The following is a 25393-nucleotide window of genomic DNA, read 5'->3' on the forward strand; positions in this document are numbered from 1 at the left end:
TTACTTCAAGTACAATTGCCAGGTATAGAGGGGCCCTGTACATTAGGTCTACTGAGCACAGCTGAGATTTTAGAACGAAGGGATTCTGAATAGGGATTTGATATGAAACTAACTGTAATTTTACTATAATTATCTGCTGTAATCAAACACGCCTAGCTGTGTGTGCAAGTGAGCCAAGAAAGATTTTCCTATCCTGTTTTAGGTCCTACAAGATGATGCTGGAATAGCAGGAACACTAAAAATTGTTTTACAGTTCCTTATTGCCATTTTAACTTGGTGCTGGAATAAGATCTAAAGAGATCACTCTACAAGGCAGGTCCCTCTAGCTACTCTAGAACAGAAGAGTAAAACCGAAAACTTCCTTAGCTGGCTAATGCAAGTGGCAGGTAAACCTGATTTCTCTACTCCCTTTAAAGGGAGTGTGAATTACAGACAGGGAGGAGATGGCTAGAGGCCTGTACTCACTGTTTGGCAGGAGAGTGGAGGAAACAGTCTAGGGCTTGGTGTGCTGAAGAGAGAAAGCTGAGTTCTAGAGCTCACTCTTCCTCTGGGTACTTATTTTGGTGGAAGTGCCTTTCTTTCCCCCCCACCCCCCATTTAGCATGTCAACTTTGGAAAATGGTTCCGCTAAACTGAAGTCATTTACCAGATTAACTATATTCCTCACAAAATTATACTGGTAAAAAGTTCCAGAGGGGTAGCTATGTTAGTCTGTATACAGCAAAAACAACAAGAGTGCTGGAGCACTTTAAAGTAACAAATTTAATTTCAGCAGGCATAAGCTTTTGTGGGCTCCAGCTCACTTTCTCAGATGCAGTTGGTAGAAATAATACAGCCAACTCTGGCAACATAGATAGGAGGCAATCTATACCTATCCAAAGGCATAGACAACACTGGGGTAGGTGGATGAAAGCCAGGTACTTGAGGCCTAACGACGACATCTTTTCTGCTACTTAACCATTCTAATGCTAGCTGGTAAGACAGGCAGATCAATGTATTACTCACAGAAATGATTAATGAAAAGCTTGTTCTGTGTAAGGGTATGTATGCCCAGAGAATCAATTATTCATATGGAAATTGAGGTAGAAAATAGTACTGTACTAACAAGTCTTTACTGCTTGTTAAAACTACACCTTAAAGCCCTAGCAAGACCTGCACAGCAATCGAGGGATAGTCTTTCAAAAGTTGAGACACTAAAAGCAAGCTAGGTTGGAGACTGACTGCTGCACATAAGAGTCTCAGGTCAACATGTGGTTCTGGGCTGATATCAGGAACAAAGATTTATAGACCTCTTATACACAGGCTTAATGATAAAAGGAGCATAAGAAAAGGGTACTTTTCAGATAGGTCCAAGAAGAAATCTAGGATATTTTTATTGTAGGAAAAAAATAACTTTACAGTGTGAAAAATATTTACATAGGACACTGAGCTGGTATTGCAAGAGTCTTAAATAAACAGTACTGTTGAAGTCACTCTGCTTCTTGAGTAGTCTTCACTAAAGCTGCAGCCCTTTATAGCAACTCAGATATACCCTAACTCAATTTTCTCAGCTTCATAACTAGGAAATGTTAAGTTACATGTAAAGACTATGAATACTTAAATATGAATTAGTTACAAACATGGACAACACAGCAACTCAATTTGCTGAAGACAAATAAAAGACAAGTAGGGGCTATTAAAGCCATGCAGTTTTCATTATGAAAATTTACATTCCAGCTGACATCCATTTCATTTTAAGATGTCTGGCATTGCACTCCTGTTCTGGGCCCTTCATCTTCTTCATATATTTCTCTACTATTACGGCAAGTTTGCTCTTTTGGATCAAACTCTGTAAGTTCTACCTGCTCCATGTCATCTGTAATCATGACTTCTTCTCGTGGAGGAAGCAAAGCTTCCAATACTGGCAGTTTTGCCCTTGGAAGCCACTGGTGCTCTGGAAAGATGACCTACAATAAAAATGTTTTTCCCATAAGTTAATTCCTTGCCTTAAATACTCTAAGCATCAAGGGGAATAAAAAGCAGTGAACTTACCACAAACTGTATAATTAAATAGCCTTTGTCCAGTGGAGATTTGTAGATAGGCATCCCTTCATTAAGTATGCATTTTAGGTCACCATGCTTTATCACTTCACCTGCCCACAAAGAGATCTGAGTCAGTGTACATTTTGATATCTTTACATTTGGCTTTACAGCCATAAAAGCAAAGCTTTATAATAGTCATAAAACCAGGAATGTTTTCTCTCTCTTCACCATTGCTGTGAAAGTCCATACAAACACCAAAGACAGCTGACGGTACACAAAGTAAAATGAAAAAATGAAGTGTTCTCTGATCTTAAAAGTAACCCTTAACAAAAGGTGAAAATCCAACTTGGAGAGTTTAAGTTGATTTCCCTTTAAGGGATTTTCTTGCAGACAGTTTTTTTTAGCTCCACAGGGAGTCACAGTAATTTGGTGGTTCTTCCCTCAAATTTCTAACTTCATAGATGTTTGACTCCCATATTAATTTTGGCAAAATTATAAGCAGTCAAAACCAGGATCTCATACTATAAATTGTCAGGCAACCTAATTTACAGGCAGTACTAGCAGCTCCACCTGTAATAAAGGAAGCCAACAAGTTGGAGTTCAAGAGATAGAATGGGAGAAGGAACTAACAGAAGTAACTCAATCAAATCAGAGTGACTCAGGTTTTTAAAATCCTATTCCTGTAACAAATTCAGCGGACTATTAAAAAGGTGTGAAGTGTCTTCTGCCAAGCAATTTCTAAAAACAAAACTCTGAAAACTTACCTGGTCTAGAAGTTATAACAAGGACTCTATTATCCAGTGTTTCAATGGTTCTTTTGAAGCTACATAAAGCCTCAGAGAGGTTAATTTTCATTTTCACGATTAAATCATGTCCTCGTCTCTGAAAGACATTGTGATCCTTCTGATCAAGCACAATTATAACATCACCAGGTTCCAGGTCCGGTTCCTGATCACCTTCTCCATGAAATACCAACTTTTGCCCATCTTTCATACCTACAAAAGGAATTTAAATTAATAACCTTACTCTATATCTGTTTTGTTAGACACCAAGACTAACATGTTTTAAGAGCCCATTAGAACTCATTTTAAAACACAACTCAATTCCTGGGACATAAATCTGTACACTTCAAAGATTTACACTAAATTTGAGATTGGGCTACTAATTTAAGTATTCTTACCTTTATCAATGTGAACTTCTATGATCTTTTTCTCTCTAACAACTTTACATCCATTGCAGTTGTCACACCTGTCCTTTGGGTTTATTCGTTCACCTTGGCCTTTGCATTCTGAGCACATAGTTTGAATTTGCTGTACCATACCAGGTCCAATCTGCTGAACAAGAACTTGCATTCCTCTTCCTTTGCACGTGGGGCATTTTTCTATTGCTCCTTTCTTTCCACCATATCCTTAAAGCATAAAGAAAATCTGAGGTCAACACCTTAGGGACAGTTATTCATTCAATACCATGCTATACTAAGACTGCTTGAACCCTAGGTCTGTTCTTAGCATTAAGAGGTAAGTTCATTTAGCATGTAGTTTGTGTAGCAATTTTCCAATAAAACTACCACAGCCACTGTTTTGAATTTAGCTCAAACAACTCTCTTCCAAGTTAATTACTGCAAGTTAAATCAAATAAATTTGGTATAATACCAATTACCCACACTTAATTTCACCTTTCCTTTACATTTGAGCAATTTTCAATGAATGATCAACATGTTTATCATTTCTTGGAAATGTAACTATTTGGCATGCCAACAGCATTCTAAAACAAAGCTGCTAGAATTTTAATTAAAAAGTATCTTGTGTCTTAACACTTGAAGATTTATGCTAGTCAACAAGGCCAGACAATTATGTAAGCATATGATGTTTAATGGACATATAATAGAAGGCTTTAAGAGCATAAAATAGTTGGTTGTTTAATGTTCTACAGAAGTGACCCTCTTAACATCCTGTATCTTAATTTGATTATTGCTATTGAAAGAAAATAATTGTTTGCTTGACTACAGTTAATTTATTTTGTTGTTTTTAGTGTTTTAGTGAAGTCCAGTGCCAGCCAACGCCTCAGCCGGCAATAAAGTGAGTTCACCCAAAGGGCTTTTAGGCTTTTTTCCAACACTCCTCAGGCACCTAAAATCTAGGTTCTAGTCACAAATATACAATAAGGCCATTGTTTTATGTGAAAGGAATGGTCTTATTCCTGGGTAAGTGTAGTGGGAAAAAAGGCTTTCAGACCCTTTCATTGATGGCTAGGTGCAATGGTAGTGATGGACTCAAGAGATTCATGTAGCTACTCCGTGTTTTGTTCCCTTAGTCTGTGTGCTTTAAGCTGAATTTTATATACTCCACATTACTGAAGTTCTTACCTTTACACTTCTCACAGATTACATTCTTTTGTAGTGCCAACTTCTTTGTAACTCCATTATATAAATCTTCAAGAGAGACACCCAATTGATGCACAACATTCTTGCCTTCAAGGAAAAGAGTTTAAAAAGATTAAAGGCCAATACAAACATTGTTAATGGCAATTTCTTATTACAAGGTCTCTAAACAGACTGCTTGTTAGTATATGCTCAGTCTCACTGAAGAATCTCAAAGTTTGTTACAAATTTTGAAAGCCAAATTCAATCCTGGAGTAAGCAAATGCAACTCCTGTCAGCTTCCACTGAATTGCATATACTTACATCAGAACTTAATTTGGCCATAAATTAGGCAGCCCATTATTAACCTCATTTTGTAGTTTTAACAGACAGCAAGACATTTTAGGGATATTGTCAATGTGAGATCTAGTCAATTTAGAAGCACTAGAATACTCCATCTGACTTCATGTTCCCCACCAGTTTGTGGCATAATTCAAAAAAGTTTCTCTCCGCTGTTACTACACCCACAGAAATGGGGGAAGCACACCAAGAATTCTTATTTTAAATTTTATTTCTCTTACACCCGCCAATCGTTTGTTTGTAGTGTTAGATGTTAAACATAACAGTATTATTTTCCAGTTGATAGTATCCTTTTAAGCAATTTGTCCAAGATATATCAGCAAGTCAGCTGCAGACCTAGAAATAGGACCCAGGAGGTCTGATTCCCATTCTTCTGTTCTAGCCACTAGATTGTACCTCTTTCTCCTCTAGATTATCTGTGTCCCTCTTACATAACCTAGCCATATCACTGATTTTTTTTTTTAGCATCAGCTACATGTTAGAATCTTATTTCTCATCAATAGATCAGCTTATACTTTATATGAGCTATACTGTTGCTACTAATAACCACATGAGATGCATTTTAATAAAAAGCAATACTGCAGCACAGTTAAGTGTCTTACGCACTAGTGCATGATAGGTTTCTAGAACTTCTCTTTAGAGCTATGTACCTCTTCTTTCTCTATTCATTCGGCCTCCACCACCAAAGAACATGTCAAAGATGTCCATGGGTGAAGAGAAGTTGCTGCCACCCAAGCCTCCTTCTTTAATAGCCTGCTCCCCACCCTGGTCATAGATGTCCCTTTTCTTTGGGTCCGACAGAACTTCATAAGCTTGCGAAATGAGCTTAAACTAAAAAAGAAAAAGAGAAAAGCTCTGAGCTACTATGACCAATGGCAAGAATAACCTACATTTTACACAAGAGTTAATTAAGAAGATTTGAACTGCAACAAGATTTTTCTGCATACTTGTAATCCTTTTGTGGCAGAAAGTGCCATCAACAGAAAGTTAGTTAATGTATAAACACTATTGAAATATCTGTGTTTTTGCAATGTTTTCTCCAACACATTAAGTGATTTCTATGTTATACAAAGATGGTAAATACAAGGTTACAACAAAGTCACAGCAAGCCTTCTCAACTGTATGCCACCTAAAGGGACACATTCTGTTTCGGTGTTATTACAGTTTTATCATAGAAGACTGTACTACTGGCCTGTGATAACTACCTCACTCACCACTGACTGCAGCCATTTCTGGGGTGATGTGGCAACACAACAGCAATGAAGGATTTTATATCCAGTTAAACCTGCATAATTTAACCCTAATATTCTCATCAAATTAAACTTGACAACCCTTCTCTTATGAGAAAAGACAGAGGTGCTTTATTGACATTGAGTCCAAGTCAATTTTCAGTCTTGTCCAGAAGTGGATGTATCCCTTGGTTTTAAAGGAAAATTTATTATATTCATTCCGACCTACAATTCTCCTATTACTGTGCAACAGGTTGAAGACAAAATGACAGGAATCATTTTTGAACTTTTTTCTAGTGACCTGACTCATTTGTCAGTTCTGTTGACTATAATTTTATGATCTGTGTTCCACAAGAAGTCTCATGATCTTGTGTGTCACCTGCAGTTCTTTTCCCCTGACCAAGATGCCACTGTAAGGCAGTTACAGTTCTTAAGTAAGCTAATCTTGCATTTTTTTGGATGAGGTTAGTTTCTTAGAGAAAAGACTGTCTACACTGACTGTTTCTGAAAAGGCTTTTGATACCACTGTGGAGCCAGAATGTACATACAATGGTACATGCATTAACAAAATTCCAAAAACAGAACCTGCAGTGGACATTAGTTAGACCTTATCTGCTATTTCAATTTTTATTCTGCACACTGCTCTGTAAGAGTAGAGATATGGATTTCACTTTTGCCTTTTGTTAAGGCAGTTTCCAGAAGCTTCACTAAATTCATAACCCTATTAATCACACTACAACTAGTTTTCAAAGCATGCTAACTACACTACTCTTGTCATCTTACCAGATGATGTTTGAGAAAAGAACTTTCCTTCTGACCATCCACAAAAACTTTCTACTGTAATTAATTCCATGTGAGGAGAGCTGACATGGCTGCCCCTGGACAATTAAGTCACATATACATTGATTTTCCTCGGGCACTTTAATGCTGTTGCCACCACAAACATAGTTCTACCAATTCTAACTGCAGTGTAGTACAGTAACACTGGTAGTAGCTGCCAGTGTTTTAAGTATCATGGCAGTGCTCATAACAGTCAGTTGGGTTTTGTCTACAGTGTAACTAACACCGGTGAACTGAACTTCTTAGCAACAGTGGTCAAGTTTTAGAAAAGGACAGTACAGACAATTCCCATGAATCAGAAGAGAAGAGACTGCAGGAACCCAACTCCAACAACCCTGTCAATCTGTTTCCTCCACAAGCTTGTGACAGCTGAGCAAATAATCCTCTCCCTTAAAGTTTATGAAAGCATATGTTGTTATATGCCTCATGCACACATGGCTAAATATAATTCACTTGCTTTCCAGGGACCAATCAACAGTCTTGATACCCAGTGTTCCTAATTGCTACTATTTTGATACCATAAGCATCAAGATACTGGACAGTTGGACCATTTGTTTAAAATGCAACTGACATCATCCATGGGAAGCAAAGTAAAGCCCTAGACACAGCCATGCAGTTGGTCCTGTGGAAACATAAGGCTTAATGCAGAAAAGCAATAATGAAGTGAGCATTAAGGCCCGTAAAAAGCCAGTTTTCATGGAAGCACAACTGGTTTGCTCAGCCTGGAGGGGCGAGATAAGCTGCATTTATTTGTTATATGCCGAAACTGAAGCACCTTTTCCAAAAGAGCTTTGAATTACAGCTGTGAGCAGCGTCGGGGGCGGGCCTCAGGCTGCAAAGCCTGACAGGCGGTAACGCTCCGACTTCGCCCCAGTCCGTCTGCCGGCGGCTCCAAGAGCAGGCTGGCCCTGGCCGCCGGGAGGCGCTAACACCGAGGGTCTGTGGCCGGCCCGCTGGCTGCCGGGGAGACGGGACAGCGCCCTCCAGCACCAGGGCCCGCCGGGGCAAGCAAGCCGCTCCCCGCGAGGCAGGCGCTTTTCAACACCCCCTCCCCCAGGCTGGCCCTAGGAGTCACTGAGGCTTCCCAGCCCCGCCTCCGCAAGGCCCGAGAGCCCTGGGGAGAGCGGCGAGGGGTTCGCAGCCTGCTCCGGGCCGGGCCCCCACGCAGCTCGTTGGACCGCAGCGCGGCCGACCGCCGGCCCAGCGCGGGGCGCGCTCCCGCCCTCCCTCGCCTCACGTACCCGCTCGCCCTCGCTGGGGTTCTTGTCGGGGTGGTACTTCAGCGCCAGCTTGCGGTAGGCGCGCTTGATCTCCTCCGAGGAGGCGCCGGGCGTCACCTGCAGGATGTCGTAGTAGGCCGTCTCCTTCACCATGGTGCCCTGGGCGGGAGAGCGGGGCCAGCGTTAGCGAGCCGGGGGCCAGCCCCCACCCCTACCGGCGCCCTCACGGCGCTGCCAGGCCCGGCGCTAGGCACGCAGCGACCGGCTCCCTCAGCCACCGGCCGATCGCTCCAGACAAACGGGCATCCCTGATCCCCCGGCCCCCACGGGATGGGATGGGATGGGACGGGACGGGACAGGCCCAGGCCAGGCGGGCCGCTCTTACCGCTGTCGCACTCCCAAGCCCCCAGCGGCGCGGCGCGGCTCGCTCCGAGTCCCACCACCGTAGTACTTAGCACAGCGCCCGGCCGGCTCCGCACCTTTTATAGCGACAGCGCCGAACCTTCTGGAATGACGCCACCCTGCGTCACAGCACTGGAACGGTCTAGAAATCCCGCGCATGACATCACCGCCCGGCCGTTGCGGTAGGAGGAGCCGCGGCCGGACAGCCTAGGTAGGCGCTACCCCTTGTTACTAGGCAACCGCTGCTACCGGCGCTAGTTGCCGACCGGCGAGACGGTGACTCCGTGTGCCGGCCTGGTGCTTACACAGCCGCACAACCCCTGCTGCTCGCCTAGCACACCGTGAGAACCCCCGCTAAGGCACTTCTTCCATTGCTGCCTCTACAAGACAGTCCAGGCCTCCGTCCTCTCCAGCCTCCATTGACTGACTCATCTCCGCCCACCTGACCCAGGCTGCCCTCCCCACCCCACACACCCTACTACTACACATATACCCTTTCACACTCCGCACTCCCTACTGCACACACTATCACACTCTACTGCTACACACGTCACACCCCACTGAAGACAACCCTTGCCCGAAATATCCCTTACTCTTCACATTAGAGACACAACCCCTGACTCTTCCTGACAAACCCACACCCAGTATTCTCTGCATTTGCTTCCCTAACAAACTCCTAGGTTGCCCTTCCACCTGAAAAAATCCTCCAGCATTACAATGCCCACTGCCTCACCACAACCTCAGTCCACAACACAACTCCATTGCCACCTTATCCCAGACACACTGCCACCCCCACATGTAACTCCCCACTGAGACACCTTTAGGTCACACCTTTCCCAGCCCCAAGACACACCTGTTATTCCTCCCTCCAAAGCCTGCTTGGCTCTCCTCAACGCAAAACACAACCCCTGTTGCTTCTTCATCAATCACTTCATCCCCTTTTCTGAGACACCCTCTGTGGTGCTCCCCCAAGCACAACCATGCTTCCTTTTTCATGATTTATCCACATCATTGAGATTCTCTGCCACTGTTCCCCATTCTTCTCAGTGCCTCCTGAGGCTTCTTCACTGGCTTCCCATGTCACCTACCGTCTCAGGTCATTATACTGCTGCCCTGACATACTGCCAGGAGTCCATCTCCCACCTGCCATATCAATACCCCATTTCTGTCACTATTCCACTTCCACTCGCTGTATTGTCCATCAACCTCTAACCTCACCGTCTCACCTGTGAGACTGGGCCCAATGCATCACCTTCTTCCGTCTAACATCACTCTCAATTCCACCACTCTTGTGCCTCAGCTTTGTGATCTGTTCTGTGACTCGCTTTCTTTTGGCTTTCAGCCCCTAAAAACTGGGTCACATACTTCTGACTTGTAAATCCCAACGTTGAATGATGAGCTGTGCTCTTTATAGGTTATCAGCAGAGGAAGGAATCATGAAGAGAAGGAACTACTGAAGCCAAAGTCTCATCACTCAACAGTGAACTATTCTTACAGCAAAGACAACGAGAGTTCTGTGGCACTTTAAAGACTAACAGATTTAATATTTGGAGACATAAACTTTCGAGAGGCTAGCTCTCTTCTTCAGACGCAGTAATACAAAAATAGGTAACACAGAGATGGAAAGAGACGAGGTAAGCATGCAAAGGGAAAGATGGCTGGGGATGGGCGGTAGCTACCCCTTAAAAACACAAATTTTAAAAAAGATACAGTGCACAAGACAGAGTTTTAATCCAGGAACAAAATAATAAAAATAAAGATTAAGTTAATGGGTGTTCCCGTCGACGCAGCACTACGCCACTTGCGAAGGTGGTCTTAGTACATTGATTTCTGGATCGACTGAGCAGGCCTTCACTGACTGCTCAGTCGATCCAGAGCAATCGATCTGACGGCAGCAACTCCGTCAGTGTAGCCATAGCCATAGTCTTTTGAAGACTGCTGTAATGGGAAAGTATCTTTGTGTAATGCTGGAGAGGGGGAACTACTCTAACATACCTCACTGATTTAGGTGCCCTTTACTCCACCAAAATATGAACTTAAGCATACTTTGCATAAGACACACTCTATTTGACGATTCATGCTCATGTCAGAATTTATGCCTGTTTTTGAACTCAGTTACACCAGTTTAAAACCAGAGTAACTTCGTTGAAGTCAGCAGAGATAATCTGGATTTATACTGGTGTTAATAAAAAACAGAATTTAGCCCTTTTTAAACCTTCACAGCAAAGACCAGTTAATGATGCCTGAATGCCTGATCTTTAGAGATGCTGAGCATCTGCAACTCCCATTGACTTCAGTGGGACTTGCTGATGCTCAGCACCTCTGAAAACCAGGCATTTGCTATACTAATGTACGAGTTCACTCAGCCCTGGTCTACATTTACCCGGCAATTCGGCGGCAGTTGACGGGAGTTACGCAAGCTACGCAGAGTTTCTGCACGGCATCTTCACTGCACTGCGCCACTTGAGGGGGTGGTTTTACTGCATCAATTTCTGGATTGACTGAGTGTGTCTTCACTGACCGCTCAGTCGATCCAGATAGGTCGATTTGACAGCGGCGACTTTGCCGCCATAAGTCTAGACATACGAGTTATGCTTCTCAGATGCCAAAATTTCACACACATTGCTTTTTAAGGTTCTTTTTACACAAGTACAGTATTTGGAATCACTGATTTTAAGGCTAGAAGGGACCATTGTGATCATCTAGTTTGAGCATTGTGGTCTTTGAGGGTAAATGAAGGACGGAATGTTATTCAGATAGTTTGTTCTATAATGTGAATAATTTGCACTTTAAGACTATAAATATTTTATTAAGAATGTTAAGATCTTTAACTCATTTTAATTATTTTTTAAAAGTGGTACAGTTTACTTTTAGGGTAGGCATGCAAACATTCTTTGAGGACACTAGAGAGAATAAATTTACAAATAGAGTGAATAGCCCTTCCAGGTGAAAAATAGCAAGCAGTTCAAGAAAATAATTGTGGCTTCAAGCCAGAAAACAACAAGCAGCAATAATTTCAGGCAGCTTATTAAGAAGCAAAAAGGAGGTGATATCAATTGTGTTTTTACTTAATATAAATCTTTGGATACATAAGTTTCTTTGTATATAGCAATCATTATTTCATCTGTTTCAAACTGGGGACTGCAAATGTTTTAGTAACTAGACTGATGAAAGTATCCTTCTGGTACCTGGAGAGGTTCTGTGTATTCTGTTTAAATTCTAGTTTTGTAAATTGCCAAAGCAATATATAAGTTTCCTTTTGCTTCATGAAGAATATGATACTAAGTGGTCTGTTTTCCTCTATCAGCTAGTGAAGTAAGTAGTGTCAGTAATATCTAATGCCACATAAAGGCCTCTTGATATTGTTACCCACACAATCTAGGGCACCCACCCCTACTCTTCTGTAGGCTCAGAGCGTAACCCTTTACAGGACCTTTTACCGGCGAAAGAGCTTTTACACAGTAACATCCTTTAACTTGTATTTATTAGCGATTGACCAACGGAATACACATGCTAAGCATGCAATGCTCACCACTCCCAATAAACAGACTAACTTTTCCTGATGGCCAGTCAGAATTGGGTTGTCTGGGGCTCTGGCTTCTGCACAGTATAGTTGGCAGGGTGTGAGGGTTCTAGTAGCTTTGATCTTGGGCTGCGTCCCAGAGTTAGGTTCTAAAGAACTTCTTTTTGGACCCCAGTATATATAGTTAAACTTAGGTCTTGCTTTTCTGTACCTTAACCAATCGTTTTTACTAAAGTATTACAAAACAATTTTTTAACCAATCCTAGCACATTACCAAACAATTCTTTAACCAATCTTATCACACCATCCCCTACATACAAGAGTCAATTCAAATGTTGTGAAACCAGTTACACAACAGACAGAAACAATTAAAGATAAAACAAAAAGTAATTATGACTTGCTACCTTTGGGTCATAGGTTTCCCAATTTAAACTGCTGATAAGTGGTTCTGCCAGAGTGTTATCTTGCAAAGTTTTTTTTTAAGCTTTTTAAGGTCTGTCTGTTTATTTCATCACTTGTTGATGCCATGCCTTTTTAGGGCAGGAATGCTTTCTTAACAACCAGATATTTTATTGTTTTGTACAGTTTAGATGGGATCTGACTCCAAACTTTTAGGTAATGGCTGCTGCTCCTTACTGCAGAAAGGCCTTAGGGCTATTCTACACTTAAAACTTAGTGGCATAGCTGTATCAGTCCTGCTGTACTGCTGTAAGAGGACTTGTGTAGCCGCGTTATGTTGATGGAAGAGAGCTCTCCCACCAACCTAATAAAACCACTTAAACAAGCAGTGGTAGCTATATCCACACTAGTGCTTAAACTGGCAAAACTTATGTCATTCAAGAGGGGTGTTTTTGTACACCCGCGAGTGACAGAAGTTTTGCTGGCATAAGTATAGTGTAGACAAGGCCTTAGACTACAATGTTGCTGTTGCAGAATGTTCTGCAGAATTTACAGTCCTTCTCTCCTGTAGAATTTATTATTTTATATATATATTATTATATATAGCTTTTGGAGATTTTGAATATATTCATGAGTAGTCAGATGCAAACTCTAGATTATTAAGAAGGAAAGGTCATATTACATGTTACTGGAAAGTTATTTTTTCTATTTATATAAATTAATGTATCAGATTTGCATTAGAACTTACGTACTTTGGGCATTTTTAATGTAACCAATCTCTGATGGTACCTCCACTAGATGTTCTGTTCTTCTTCCATTCTGCCTGTCCATAGATATTTTTTTCTTGTTTCTTCCCTCTGTGGAAGTGGAACAGAGTACTCAGCATCCCCGGGTGTAAACATTGCCTTTCCTGTTGAGAGGCTATTCCAGTCAGTGACAAAAATTCCTACTGTATATGCTGTCTGGGGGAGTCACACCTCCCTCAGAAGTGTAATCTCTGCCTCAAATTAAAGTCAAGGGCCAGAAAGAACCGCGAACTCATCTGCTTATGATGGAGAGCTTGCTCCAACTAACTTCTGACCCTTGACCAGGCATTAGGAGGAGATGTTACAGGAGGTGAGCTTTTTAGTGTTTGTAGGTGTGGCTGGGTATGTTTGTGGCTGGGAAGGCAAATTTTATGAGGTAAATGATGCTTCTCTTGATTAATGACTACTAGGTCATCCTCGTGTTCCAGTCTCAGTGACTGGGCAGTAGGAATGGGTAAGGGTAGGTTTTGTTTTTTTCTGTGGATGGCAGATTCAACTAGGGGAAGGAGTTGCCATCAAAGCTGTGATAAAAGAAGGGGGAGAGGGGTTTTGCTGGTGTCACAATGTTCTCTGGGAGTTCTCTTGAATTTTGGAACCTAATCATGTCCTCCCATACTTCAGTCCCAGATAGCCCAAATTTGTTCACCTTCAGGGCATGTGCAATATGCATTTGTTTACCAAAGCTTGGGCAGGACAGAAACAGGATTGAGGTTTTGAAGGGAGGTTTTTTTTTCTCACTTTCATTTTATTGTTTTTGTGGGGGCTTTAAAGTTTTCTGGTTCAGGAGTATTTGCTGACTTTTACTTTTGACTTTATTGTATTTTTAATTTTGGGCAAAGATGTCTAAAGCCCAGTGTTGGTGCTTTTATTTTATAACAAACTAAAACCCAAAATATGTTTAAAAATTCTGCACAAAGACATATATTTAATGTACAGTTCTCAGCCATAACTCTACCCTATGCCAGCTGGGGATATGGCCCAATGTGTTTAAACATATTTGTAAGAAAGTAATTTGGTTAATGAGTGATTATTTCTTCATGTTGTAGAAATTTTCATTTAAAATAAAATTAATTTGTACAATGACATCAATGTACAATAATATTTATCATTGTAATAATAATTTAAAATCCACAAGGACCAAACTCAGTCCTGGCATAACTCCTCTGAGTTAACAATATCTTATTGTTATGTCAGGATGAATATGACCCATAGGGTTTCTTTGTTAATCTTCTATTCACTATTGTTTTCAAACAGCAGAAAATTTAGCCTCAATGAATCCTTTGTGCATTGTTTAATCAGTCATACTAAAGTGATATAGACTGATATCATGGAGTATTAACTGGAATTTTTAATGTAGAGGAAGGGGTCAGGATGCTCAGAGAGCTGGTATTAGCACAGATGAACAGCAAGGAACATTCAAAATTAGCATCCTCTACTGCCCATATATGGTAATTGCAATTTATCATAGTTCACATACAACACTCTGGTCTATCAAGAGCAGAAATCAGAGCGCATGTAGCTATCAGCAGTTTCATGCAAATTACATAAATGTACATGTTAACTGTCTCTATTTAGGGGAGAGAATCCTTTAATGTTTTTAAGCAAAGCTATCATTTTTAACACTCTGCTACTCTGAAAAGCTCTGAGTCCAGTTTGTGTTTAAGTGGAGATAGGTACACAGCTTCTGTCTCCCCAAATGTCCCTCTTTATAACTTCCTGTGTTCATACATGTACATAAAATTGTCCGAGTGTATTCTCCACTCGATACATACATGTAACTAATTTTATTCTGATGTCTGCTGTTTTGATATGTTGATAAAATAAGTGCTTTGGATGTACCTAAGTTAGACAGATAGAGGTGCACCTCAAAGTGACCAAACATAGATTGTTGCATGTAAAGAGTGAAAGTGCAGGTCCTTCCTTCTTTAATGCTTCAGGTTGTACTTGTTTGTAAGGAAGTATTATTTAGAACAGCTGGAAGAGAAGCTAGAAACGTCGTGCAGGAACTGAAAGTTAGTACAGATTTTTATTGTTCACATTATTACAGTGTCACATTCATGACACTCTAATTAGGCTGTCAGGTTGTGATGAGTTACCTCTGAACCTGAGCTCTGGTCTACAGTACAAACTTACATTGGTATAACTACGTCGCTCAGAGGTGTGGGAAGTTAACACGCCTGAGCGACACAGTTATGCTGACCTAACTCCTGGTGTAGACTGCGCTATGTTGATGGAAGGTGGAGTATCTACTCTGACGGGAGAAGCTGTCCCATTGGCATAGGTAACAAATTCGCTAGCTCTGAGACTCATAAACCTGAGTTATCTTTCAGCCTGAGCCTTCTTAAACCTGATGAGTCATCTTTGAGTTAGGCTAAACCTAAAGCCTCATGAGTCAAGGGAGACTGTGATGAGTCATCAGAGGCAATTATCTGTAGCTCTTGTGATAGGCCCCTCACCATTCATGCAGTTCATAGGCATGGATCCATGCAGGTGATCCCAAGGCATGTGTATAGGCTCCTGTGGGGAACAGTCTCCTCAAATATGCTTACTTGTCTGGGAGTACTTCTATTGCCTAGCAATTCTGACAGACTGCTCCAGTTCACCATTGCTCATGGTTTAGCCTGCTCCTACTCTAGTCTGTTCCTGTTTCCATGTTAGCCAGCCTGTTCCAGCCTGCATCTGCTCCTGCCTGGCAATTCTGATACAGGTTCCTCTGTAGCTGCAAGAAATTTACAAAGAGGTTACTATAAAGCTATATAGTCCAAACATCTTTCTAACAGATCAAACAAATCGTCTCTACCTTAATGGCTTAGCTAACTTTGTCACTGTGCTTCAGCTCCTCATTGCTTGAACTTGGGAAAAGAACAAGTATTGATAGGATCTGTGACTCCTTTCACCCCCACCAATCACTGAGCCCCTAGCTTGCTTCCCAAATGCTTTCCTGTGAACTTGGGGAAGGTTGACAAGTTTTCCCTGTTCTCCTGATCCTAAGAAAAGTAAAATGTTTTAAAGACCAGATCTCTGAAGTGGTTTAAAAAAAAAAAAAAAAAAAAAGCGGGAGCACTCGTTTAGGGGACAAGTTTCAGAGTATTTTCATCATTACTCATGCTTCCCCCATGAGATCTGCTCCTGTCATTGAACCACCCAAAACCACAGACGGCAGCCACCCATAGAAGCCAGTGATCTTCTACCTGGAGTCCTTCACTTAATATAGAAGGTAAGAAATTCTAGGTGGAATTTCTGTGGAAATGTGGAAGAAAAAATTATGGTGAGAAGAAAAAAAAAATCTGAAATTTATTCCTATTGAATCTGGGCTTCTAATAAACTGAATACCCACAGACAAAAGCAAAAGGGCCCACTTGGTCTGCAATGGCCTGTTACTTTGTTATATGCTACAATTAAAAAGTCTGCAAGCTGAAACTAACATATAAGGTCAACCCAGGCTTATGTACTTTTTCCTTGTAATGCTTCAGGAAAACCAGTAATAGGCTCAAGAGGGCTTTCTAGATCCCTGCAGGAACTCTTTTGAAAACTGTCCCCAAACCAAAGGAAGAAGTAGGGAGATTTCCCTTGCTGATGGATTTTAATCACCCATCACAAAAATGCTTATATATGGGCCCCATAAATATACACATTTTTGCCTTTGTAATGTTTCATATTGTGCTATTACATATTTTCAAACACATTTCTGGGGGTGGGTAGGATGAGCCGATGGGACATCTTGGGACCCACCTCTACAGTTCTCTCTTTCTCCCCATCATTTCAAATTGCTCTTGATAAAATGATACTTATTGAATGCTGTGCTACGCTGTCAGTGTACTGGGGATATATTTCAGGAATAATACACTTCTAGCAAAGGAGATAATATAAGTTTAGGAAAGAGAAATGTATTCACTGAGTGGCCAAACACAGATTTCTTAAATTCTGACAGGCTATTAGTTAAGTGATTAGTCCTTTTCAATATAAATGTTAAGCCTGGTCCTGTGAGTTGAAGTAAATGGGAGCTGTTGGCACTCAGCCCCTTACAGGAATGGATTTCATATGTGTCATTAACTTGAAGGTCAGAGTCATATCCTAATTTAATTAATCTACATTTTTATAGAGAAAATAGTTTACTTGGATGCTCTATTTTGAAACTAGAATTAATAATAGATTCAGAATTGCTTTAGTTGTTGTAAGCTGTGAACTGATTGGTTAGATAGCCTAGCAAAAGAGAAAATTTGCATCTTAAAGAACTATGGTCTCATTGAAATTCTTCTCATGTGTAATTACAGAAAACTGAGTAAAAAAGAAAAGTTTTAACAGTAAGCAACTGACAGGCACTGAGGCATTTCAAGCATGTTAAAATTGGAGAGAAATAGAGCTTTAGTCTCCTCCTCTTGCATTACGTCTTTATTTGAACAAGTATCCAGTTATTGTTAGTTTCTTAAATGGTCTCAGGAGCTTATTTATGCCTGAACCAGATAAATCTTTAGCATATTTGTTTTAGAGAGTTTGTCAGAATGGCTGGTAGCGAAGAGACCCTTGAGAAAAAATTGCAAGATGAAAATGCAATTGCAGAAAGCCATGAAATCAGGTAAAGTAACTTGAGAATTTATACTAACAAACAGTTTTAAAGTCTGTGAACTAAAGATATTAAGGGCCTGATTCTGCTCCCGCTAAAGTCAGTGAGAGTCTTATTCACTTAATGCTAACTTTACTATTTACTGCAGAATGACAAAAGTTCTTTGTTGAAAATAGAATGCAAGAAAACTGCCAGTGATTCTGAACTGACAATCTCCTTCGCTAATCCATAGATTGTCTGAATTTTATTGCTATTTTATTGCTATTTATTTATTATTCTGTACAGACTATGTCCTCTCCACATATCATAATTGTCAAAAATTTGCTAGATCCTTTCTGGAGGTAACACAGAATGTCCTTTTGTAGTGTGTGTGGTGTTATTTATAAAAATGTCCAGTTTGCACAGTCTCTGGCTTTTTTATTTTAACACCTATGTCTAGTGGCATAGTGTTCACTTCATAGGACAGAGATTGTTAAATCCAGAAATGGGTGCAGCAGAGATAGGGTGTGGGGTGGGGTGGCGGAAGCAATTATCTGAATGCTGATGTGAAGATTTGTAGTTCTACAAAAATTGAAAACAGTTCTGAAAAAAAGAATTTAGAGTTGAAAAATGGTTTAAAAGTTACTGCAGCCTCAGGGCAGCAGTCATTCTCAGCATAATCTGGTTCTCCCCACCCCCCCTTCAGTGCACATATATGTGAAGCGAGGCAAATGGTACGGTAGAACTAGCAGCCTGCTTGTGGTAGGCGATAGCCAATATCAGTTAATTTCAGAATCTTGAAATTAATTGTCTTGATTTTTCCATTACACAAAGAAGCTTAATTCCTGATAGACACCTTATTCTAGACTCACACTAAGCACTGACAAATCATCATCAGCACCTTAAAACTTTGTCTAAATAAGATTCATTTTTATTTCCTTTTTAAAGTATTTCCTTTCCTTTGGTCCCATCCCTTACGCTCTTGCTTATTTTTCATCTTGAATATATGACTGCTAATATTTCTAGAGAAAGAAATAGTAGTTATCTCTATTTTGCATTTGTTACCAAAATATCTGGTGTGGGTAGCTTAATATAAGTTGTGTTTTTAAATTTGTACATAAGTGCATAGGGTGGAATCCTGGCTCTGTTGAAGTGGAAGTTTTGGCACTGGCTTAATAGGGTCAGAATTTCACCCTAATCTGCCATGGCAACAGGCACTTGATTAAATATAATTTAAAGGAAATTCAGGTTAGGAACCGATCAGTGGATTTAGCTATTCCAAGGTGGCATTAGACATATCACATGAGGGACTTAGTTTCAAGGGTGGATGAAATCACCATTCTTAGTATGCTGCTTGTTAGCCAATCTTTTTGTGCAATGTGTTTAATGTTTAACGTGAAACAAGATTTTAAAGACATTTCACAAAAGGCTATCTTTACTACATTCAGAATATTTACCCATGTTCCATCAAGATGCAGAGGACTTGGGATTCAATAAATAAACTATAAGTTCAGCTCTATTACAAATGTACCAAACGAATGGCATGAAATCCAATAAATATATCTTAATGCATAAAAACATAAGAAAGACCATAATGGGTCACACCAGTGGTTCAGCTAGCCCAGTATCCTGTTTTCTAACAGCAGTCAGTGCCAGATGTTTTAGAAGGAGTGAACAGAAAAGGTCAATTATTGAGTGATCCATCCCCTGTCATCCAGTGCCAACTTCTGGCAGTGGAAAGCAGCTTAATACTTTGCATTGCAAAATAAATGCCACACTAATATTGGTGTAATGTCACCACAAGCAATAGCTTACTCTATCAGTTTTTAAAACTCAAGTATGATTCACAGTCAAATGCAGAAATTCATAGCTAACTGCTAGACAAAGGTATATGATTCTATATGAAATTCCCAGACCAAAAATTTCAGTAAAGCGTAAATAAGTTTGTATAATTCATTTATTAAAAGAATCTTTATTAGATTTAAAACCTTCTGACTTTTTGACCATTTAATGAGGTTACACCAACTCCCAAGTGTCTAAAAATAGGAAATGCACAGTTAAGACAGTCCAGAAAACCTTAACTATGCCCCTGTACCACTTTCATGTGTCTTGGAAGCATATACTAGCAGCTGGGAATATTCTGAATCCCTCCTATTCCACTCTGGGCTGTAAGAAGTCCACATCTATGGGTGTAGACATATTATATTTCATATATTTTTCTGGTTTGAATATGGACTTTCAGAAATATCCAGACTGTGACTGTGGATAGCTTAAACTAGGCCTCTCCCATCTTTCCTGTTTAGGCGAATGAGCCCTGATTTTGGTGTGAATTCAGCATAGAAGTTAAGCACGTGCTTAACAATAAAGTCAATGGGACTTAAATTTAAGTTTGTACTTAAGTGCTTTGCTGAACTGGGGCCTCTGTGAGAGTCTACAGTGTGGATGGGGATCAGGGTGAATATTTGATTCACTGTGGATGTTCTGATGTCCGACTACCAGGATGCAATACTGCCAGTGCTTGTGATTTTATCACGACTCTAGCAATTTTGATTACTTTTCTTATGAAAATATGAGGAGAGGTTGCTAACTTGTGAATTTTCACATATTCAAAATGGCTACCATCTCCCATTACTATCAATGGGGCTGAAGCCAGGAAGATGGCCACCATTCACATACAGTCTATCTGCTTGTGGAAGTGAGGCTGCCCCTAATAAAGCTGTCTGTCACCTTCCACTATTTTCAGTGAGATTTTGCGTGTGGTCATGGCTTCAATGGTTGTTACTGTATAGTTTAGGGGGCTAGATAGGACATGGATTGTGAGGAGGTGCAGAAGCACTGGAAGGTGAATGGGGAGAATGAAAGGAAGGAGTCAGTGTAGGGAGCAGAAGGCAGATATAGGCAATGCAGCAGAATGATGCAGGGGTATGTGTGGCAGAAGGTTGGCTGAGGTGGGGCTGTAGGGAATGATGATGGAGGTGGGAAATAGAGGGATTGGATGCCAGCTCCTAGAACCTGGTGGTGGAGGTGGGAAAGGGGAGTCTCCTCTAACCATCCAATGATGCTAACTCTTGCAAATCAATTGCAAGTCATAGGATTTTTGTGCCTGCAGGAGGAGCTGTTGTGATGCAACAAGCTCCTCCGATCCCATGATTTTCAGGGCTGATTATGTAGGCAGAGTTCTGTGAGAGAGCCTTGGGGCTAAGGATGCAGACCTGCCCTTCTTTCATATATGACCCTTGAGCAGGGAGACTGTTGTAGGGTAGCAGGAGGCAGTGGAGTGGGGAGCTGGGCTAGTGGTGCTGCTGAATACCCAGTAGAGAAGTCCCAGGACACCAGGAGGCATGGAAATGTTGCTGCTGGGTCAAAATAGTATTAGGCAATGGATGTTCATTCCCATATCTTAGAGGTGAGGAGGGCGTAAGTGGAGTCTCCAACTGAGCAGCAAGGGAGAGATGAACATTTTTGTGTGATTAAAGATTGACTTTTCAAAGATTCTCACATACATTTTCCGAATAGTAGAGGAGAATTTAAAAAGTCAAAAGACAGTCTAAAAACATGATTTGATTTAAAAAAAAAAAAAAAAAAAAGCCTTATGGTTATGATCTCTTGAGGCTGGCAATGCTGAGATATTCTTGAACAAAATAAGCAGAATATTACAGGGCCTACACCATAGGATCCTGATCTTGGTTGACATTTGTAGGTATTACCATAATATAAATTAACAACAACAAACTAATGATCAAATCCTAGTATAGAAGACCCTTTGAGTTACAAACTCCTTGGGAACGGAGGTTTTTAAAACTTCGAAATGTTCGTAACTCTGAACAAAACATTATGGTTGTTCTTTCAAAAGTTTACAGCTGAACATTGACTTACTACAGCTTTGAAACTTTACTATTCAGAAGAAAAATGCTGCTTTTAACCATCTTAATTTAAATGAAACAAGCACAAAAATAGTTTCCTTACCTTGTCACATTTTTGTTTAAACTTTCCCTTTTTTGTTTTAGTAGTTTAACACAGTACTGTATTGTATTTGGTTTTGGGTTTTTTGGGGTTTTTTTTTTTTGGTCTCTGCTGCTGCCTAATTGCGTACTTCCAGTTCCAAATGAGCTGTGGGGTTGAGTGGTCAATTCGTAACTCTGAGGTTCTACTATAAATGCCCGGATGAATGCCCTCAACTCCCCATCCTACACTATTGTAACTCTGATTTCAGTGTAGTTACTTCTGATTTATATGGATATTTATATGGATGTAAGTGAAAGAAGAATCAAGCCTGCTTTGCAGAGCTGCCAATGACTACACAGGGTGCCAAGCAAGGAGAAACAGGCCATAAGAGTCCAGACTGGCATCTCAACACTACCTGAAGTAGAACAGGAGCAGACAGACTGACCCATCTCTTGTGTGGGAAATTGCATACAAGAAGAGAGAGCAAGGGCATCCTCTGAATGGTACCTCAGGTTTATTATGACAGTCTCTGTCTTATGGCTTGTTACTATGATTTCATGGGGAAATTTGAAACTTAATTTAAGGTTATGAAATGACTGATAATTACTAGAAGTTCATCATGTCCCACTAAAGATGGTGGACTGTCTAACTATTATTGGTCATTACTTTTTTTCCTATCTGGTAAGAGCAGAAGGGAACAAAAATAATGACTACTGTTAGTATTACTGTAATGAGGCTCTTCCGGCATACACATCCCTCTCTCTCTCTCAAGACTCTTTGGAAAAGTGTGTAATAATAATTAGTAAAAAAAATAATAGCATGCCTTACAACAGTCCTGGGTTCCACGGGACTGTCCCATTTTGACCCACTAAACCTCTTGTCCTGGTTGAAGGAAACGATTTCCTGCATTCAGGGGTGCCAACAGCCATACATATGGTGTGTATCATTGGTGGGGGCAGAGCTGGGGAGGGCAGCAGTTTCAGCTACTCCTCGGCATGTTTAGTACCTTGGGAATGCTCAATAGTTACAGGGAGTTCCGGGATGAGGAGTGACATTGCACCTGCCTGCACTGGAAGGTGGAAACTGAGTGTGGCATGGACATGGTGAGGGAGGCACTAGAGCCAGGAGCTGCAGTGGGGACGGGTCTGCAGGGATTAGCAGTGACCAAATCCTGCTTATCTGTTCGGAAGGTATGTAATATAAGCAAAAATCACACAGAAGACATTTTCTTCCCATAGTATTCATATTACTACTACTTATTTTACTATTGTTTTTTGTAAAGTCTATTATTGCAACAATTAAATAAAGTGATGAGAACACCACAGATGTGAATTCCACAGAATTTTACTAGAACAACGGCCTCACCTTTCCTGTAAAAATGAAGTTAGACTTTATATTTCCTCAGCCATCTATTAATCATAAGTATAAAACTCTAGATAACAACTTACGTTCACATATGGCCAGGTAGATTTGCTTGATCATCAAAGGTAATTTGTTAATTTGGAGCATTTTCAGGCTAATACCTTCTTGTATCAAGGATAATGTATATTTTGAATATATTATACATTCTCTTAAGGTCAAGCTATCCATTAGCCTTTTGTACTGGAGAGTAATATTTGATATCCTCTTCATGGGCCTTCAATTGGATTGACTTTTTTTGAGTCTTAATGCAGCTAAAATAGGAATTTCTTTTTTAATTTATATTTTGTCTAAAAGTCAAAATGAGGTTTGTGACTTATGTAAATATCCATATTGTAGATAACTCATAAAATCTGTGCTTTCTGCAAATTATAAATAAAGCCTCTTATTCAGTCTTTGCATACTTTTACTCAGCAGTTGTCAGGGACCTTGATGCATGAGCAAAGAGGTTTTCTTCACACTGGTCAATAGATATCTGCTAAAGGAAAAAAATCAAGAGTAAAAGATGCTGATCTGTAACTTTTTATGTTACCTTTGGAAGTTATGGGTGCAGTTTGACCCTCTCAAATTTTGTTTTCATTTTGGGAATGGGGTGTTGCTTGGTCTTTGCTGATTTTCTGTTAAAAGTAGATTGACAATACTGGAGTTTAAAGGACTGGAGAGAGTGATTTGAAATATTTGAGGTATTTTTGCTTATATGGTGGTGTTTGTAAAGAAACTGGCATAGTACTTGTGATCCCATCAAACATCCATATACATTATCTTGAGTTTGGGCAGTTAAATTATGTGTGTAACTGTGTGTATGCTGGAAAGAGGATTCTAAAATGAAATGGCATCCAGAACTCTGATATTAAGGAAGATGAGAGAAGCACAGAATTAATGAAGGGGAAAAATACCTTCTGTGACATGTTTTTAAGTCTGGAAACTGGATTGCTGTTACTTGAGCAAGGATGGGGAGGGGAGAAAAAGTATCCAACTCAGCTTCATTGCACGCTCTACAAATGACTATACAGAAGTGGTCACTAGAAAGTTTCCACTGGCTAGCTGGATATCTGCTGCGTAGGTCAAAAGGAAGCAAGCAAGTCTATTCCAAGGTCATTCAAAGACTGTGTCACATACTGTATCTGCTGAATAAAGCCTTTTTGACTAAAAAGCTTGATACATTATTAATTCTTCCCCATGCTCTCATATAGTTTTTAACCATATGCTAAATTTGTCTGTTCACCAAACTAAAAGGAAAAGAATCAACTGATTCTTGATGATATTTAATCACTACTAAAGAGATTTTTGTCCTTTTTCTTGCAAATCAGGATAGCTGTTTCCACTTCAAAATAGGTTATTGTTGGCAGCAGGGGTGTAAATTGGCGGGGGGAGGGGCATATAGGGGCATTACCCCCAAAACTGTATATGTTGGGATTTTTTTCAGTAGTTTACAATTCAGATTAAAAAACATTTTCTATGCACCCGTGATTTCTAATGTGAGGTGGACCCTTCGGATCCCACTGGTTCTGCCGGACCCGCTGTCATAATAGCAGGAGCAGGATAAAAATTCAAGAAACAATCCAGAAGTGGGTGGGAGTGGGTATTGTGGGGTGGCACAGGAGCAGGATTAAAAAAATAATCCTCTCTGGCTGCCCCGCTCTGAAGTTCTGTGCTGCTGCTGGCAGTGGTGCTGCCTTGAGAGCTGGGTGGCTAGAGAATGGTGGCTGCTGGGCGGGGACCCTGTCCCCCCAATATAGAAGTCAAACTATGCCTATGGTTGGCAGCCATTCTTTTATAAAAGCTATCAGCTACCTGTGAACTTTAGCAGGCAGTAATAATGATTTTTTTATTTTATTTTGTTCTTTAAGATTAATGTGGCTTTTACATATGAAGGAATTACATTAGTAGTTTGAGAAAGATTGGTTCAGTGTTTATGAAAAACAAGTTTGCACATTCAGCGATGAATACCACGACTACTAGTAGTTTGTAAATCAGCTGAGCCTGTCGGCAGTTAGGATTAGTAGGGGTGAGTCTTTGGACTAGTGCAAGTGTGAGAGAAGTGTATTTAGCATAATTTTATCTTCTGTAGAAAGGCAGCCGGGATTTCTTTTAATTTATTTATCTTGTGGCCAACGTGTGGATATCCTCCTTTACATTATTTATGTCCATCGTGTTGAGTCATTGGTACAAGTGGGTGCATGCCCAGCTTTCCACGGCCTGAGGATGTATTCCCTGGTACTATAACCCATTTTAGTGAGTGTGCGGTCATAGATTTCTGTATAGCCACTGATGAGATGCCAAAGTAAGGGGTTTACACACTGGGGAGCCTCGGTGTCATATTCTT

General features: G+C 40.5%; 2 protein-coding genes across 4 annotated transcripts in view; one reads left to right on the plus strand and one right to left on the minus strand.

The window, feature by feature from the left end:
• Positions 1 to 1350: 1350 nt before the first annotated feature.
• On the minus strand, positions 1351 to 8564 carry DNAJA4 (DnaJ heat shock protein family (Hsp40) member A4). Of its 2 annotated transcripts, XM_067534764.1 has the most exons (8): positions 8416 to 8564; positions 8052 to 8189; positions 5392 to 5572; positions 4388 to 4492; positions 3203 to 3430; positions 2787 to 3017; positions 2032 to 2132; positions 1351 to 1946 (listed from the first exon to the last, which is right to left on the minus strand). In XM_067534764.1, the coding sequence occupies exons 2-8, from the start codon at positions 8181 to 8183 to the stop codon at positions 1734 to 1736; spliced, it is 1191 nt and encodes a 396-aa protein (XP_067390865.1). In that variant the 5' UTR covers positions 8184 to 8189; positions 8416 to 8564; the 3' UTR covers positions 1351 to 1733. The 2 variants fall into 2 exon arrangements, with proteins under 2 accessions (XP_067390865.1, XP_067390866.1); XM_067534765.1 differs by having other exon boundaries at positions 2032 to 2206; positions 2774 to 3017; positions 8052 to 8483.
• A 1368-nt stretch (positions 8565 to 9932) lies between these two features.
• Positions 9933 to 25393, plus strand: part of ACSBG1 (acyl-CoA synthetase bubblegum family member 1) — a 77619-nt gene continuing 62158 nt past the window's right edge. Inside the window, exon 1 of one of the 2 annotated variants that reach the window (XM_067534686.1) lies at positions 9933 to 10066. Coding sequence is in view for 1 of the 2 variants with exons in the window: in XM_067534684.1 (XP_067390785.1) it covers positions 17663 to 17736 (74 nt within the window). In the remaining variant the exon portion in view is untranslated. Of the gene's footprint in view, positions 10067 to 17599; positions 17737 to 25393 lie in introns of those variants that run through there. The other variant, XM_067534684.1, reaches the window with a different exon arrangement.

The sequence above is a fragment of the Emydura macquarii genome, unplaced genomic scaffold (assembly GCF_026122565.2).
Source record: "Emydura macquarii macquarii isolate MOO-44397 ecotype Brisbane River unplaced genomic scaffold, CSIRO-AGI_Emac_v2 contig_3451, whole genome shotgun sequence".
In the NCBI taxonomy this organism is placed as follows: domain Eukaryota; kingdom Metazoa; phylum Chordata; order Testudines; family Chelidae; genus Emydura; species Emydura macquarii.

Excerpts from the sequence above, each read along its gene's own strand:
- DNAJA4 (XM_067534765.1), bottom strand. The coding sequence starts at position 8,183 with ATGGTGAAGGAGACGGCCTACTACGACATCCTGCAGGTGACGCCCGGC. Across the intron at positions 4,493-5,391 it reads AATGAATAGAGAAAGAAGAG|GCAAGAATGTTGTGCATCAA; the intron begins GTACATAGCTCT and ends TTTTCCTTGAAG. Across the intron at positions 1,947-2,031 it reads ATTTAATTATACAGTTTGTG|GTCATCTTTCCAGAGCACCA; the intron begins GTAAGTTCACTG and ends TTTTTATTGTAG.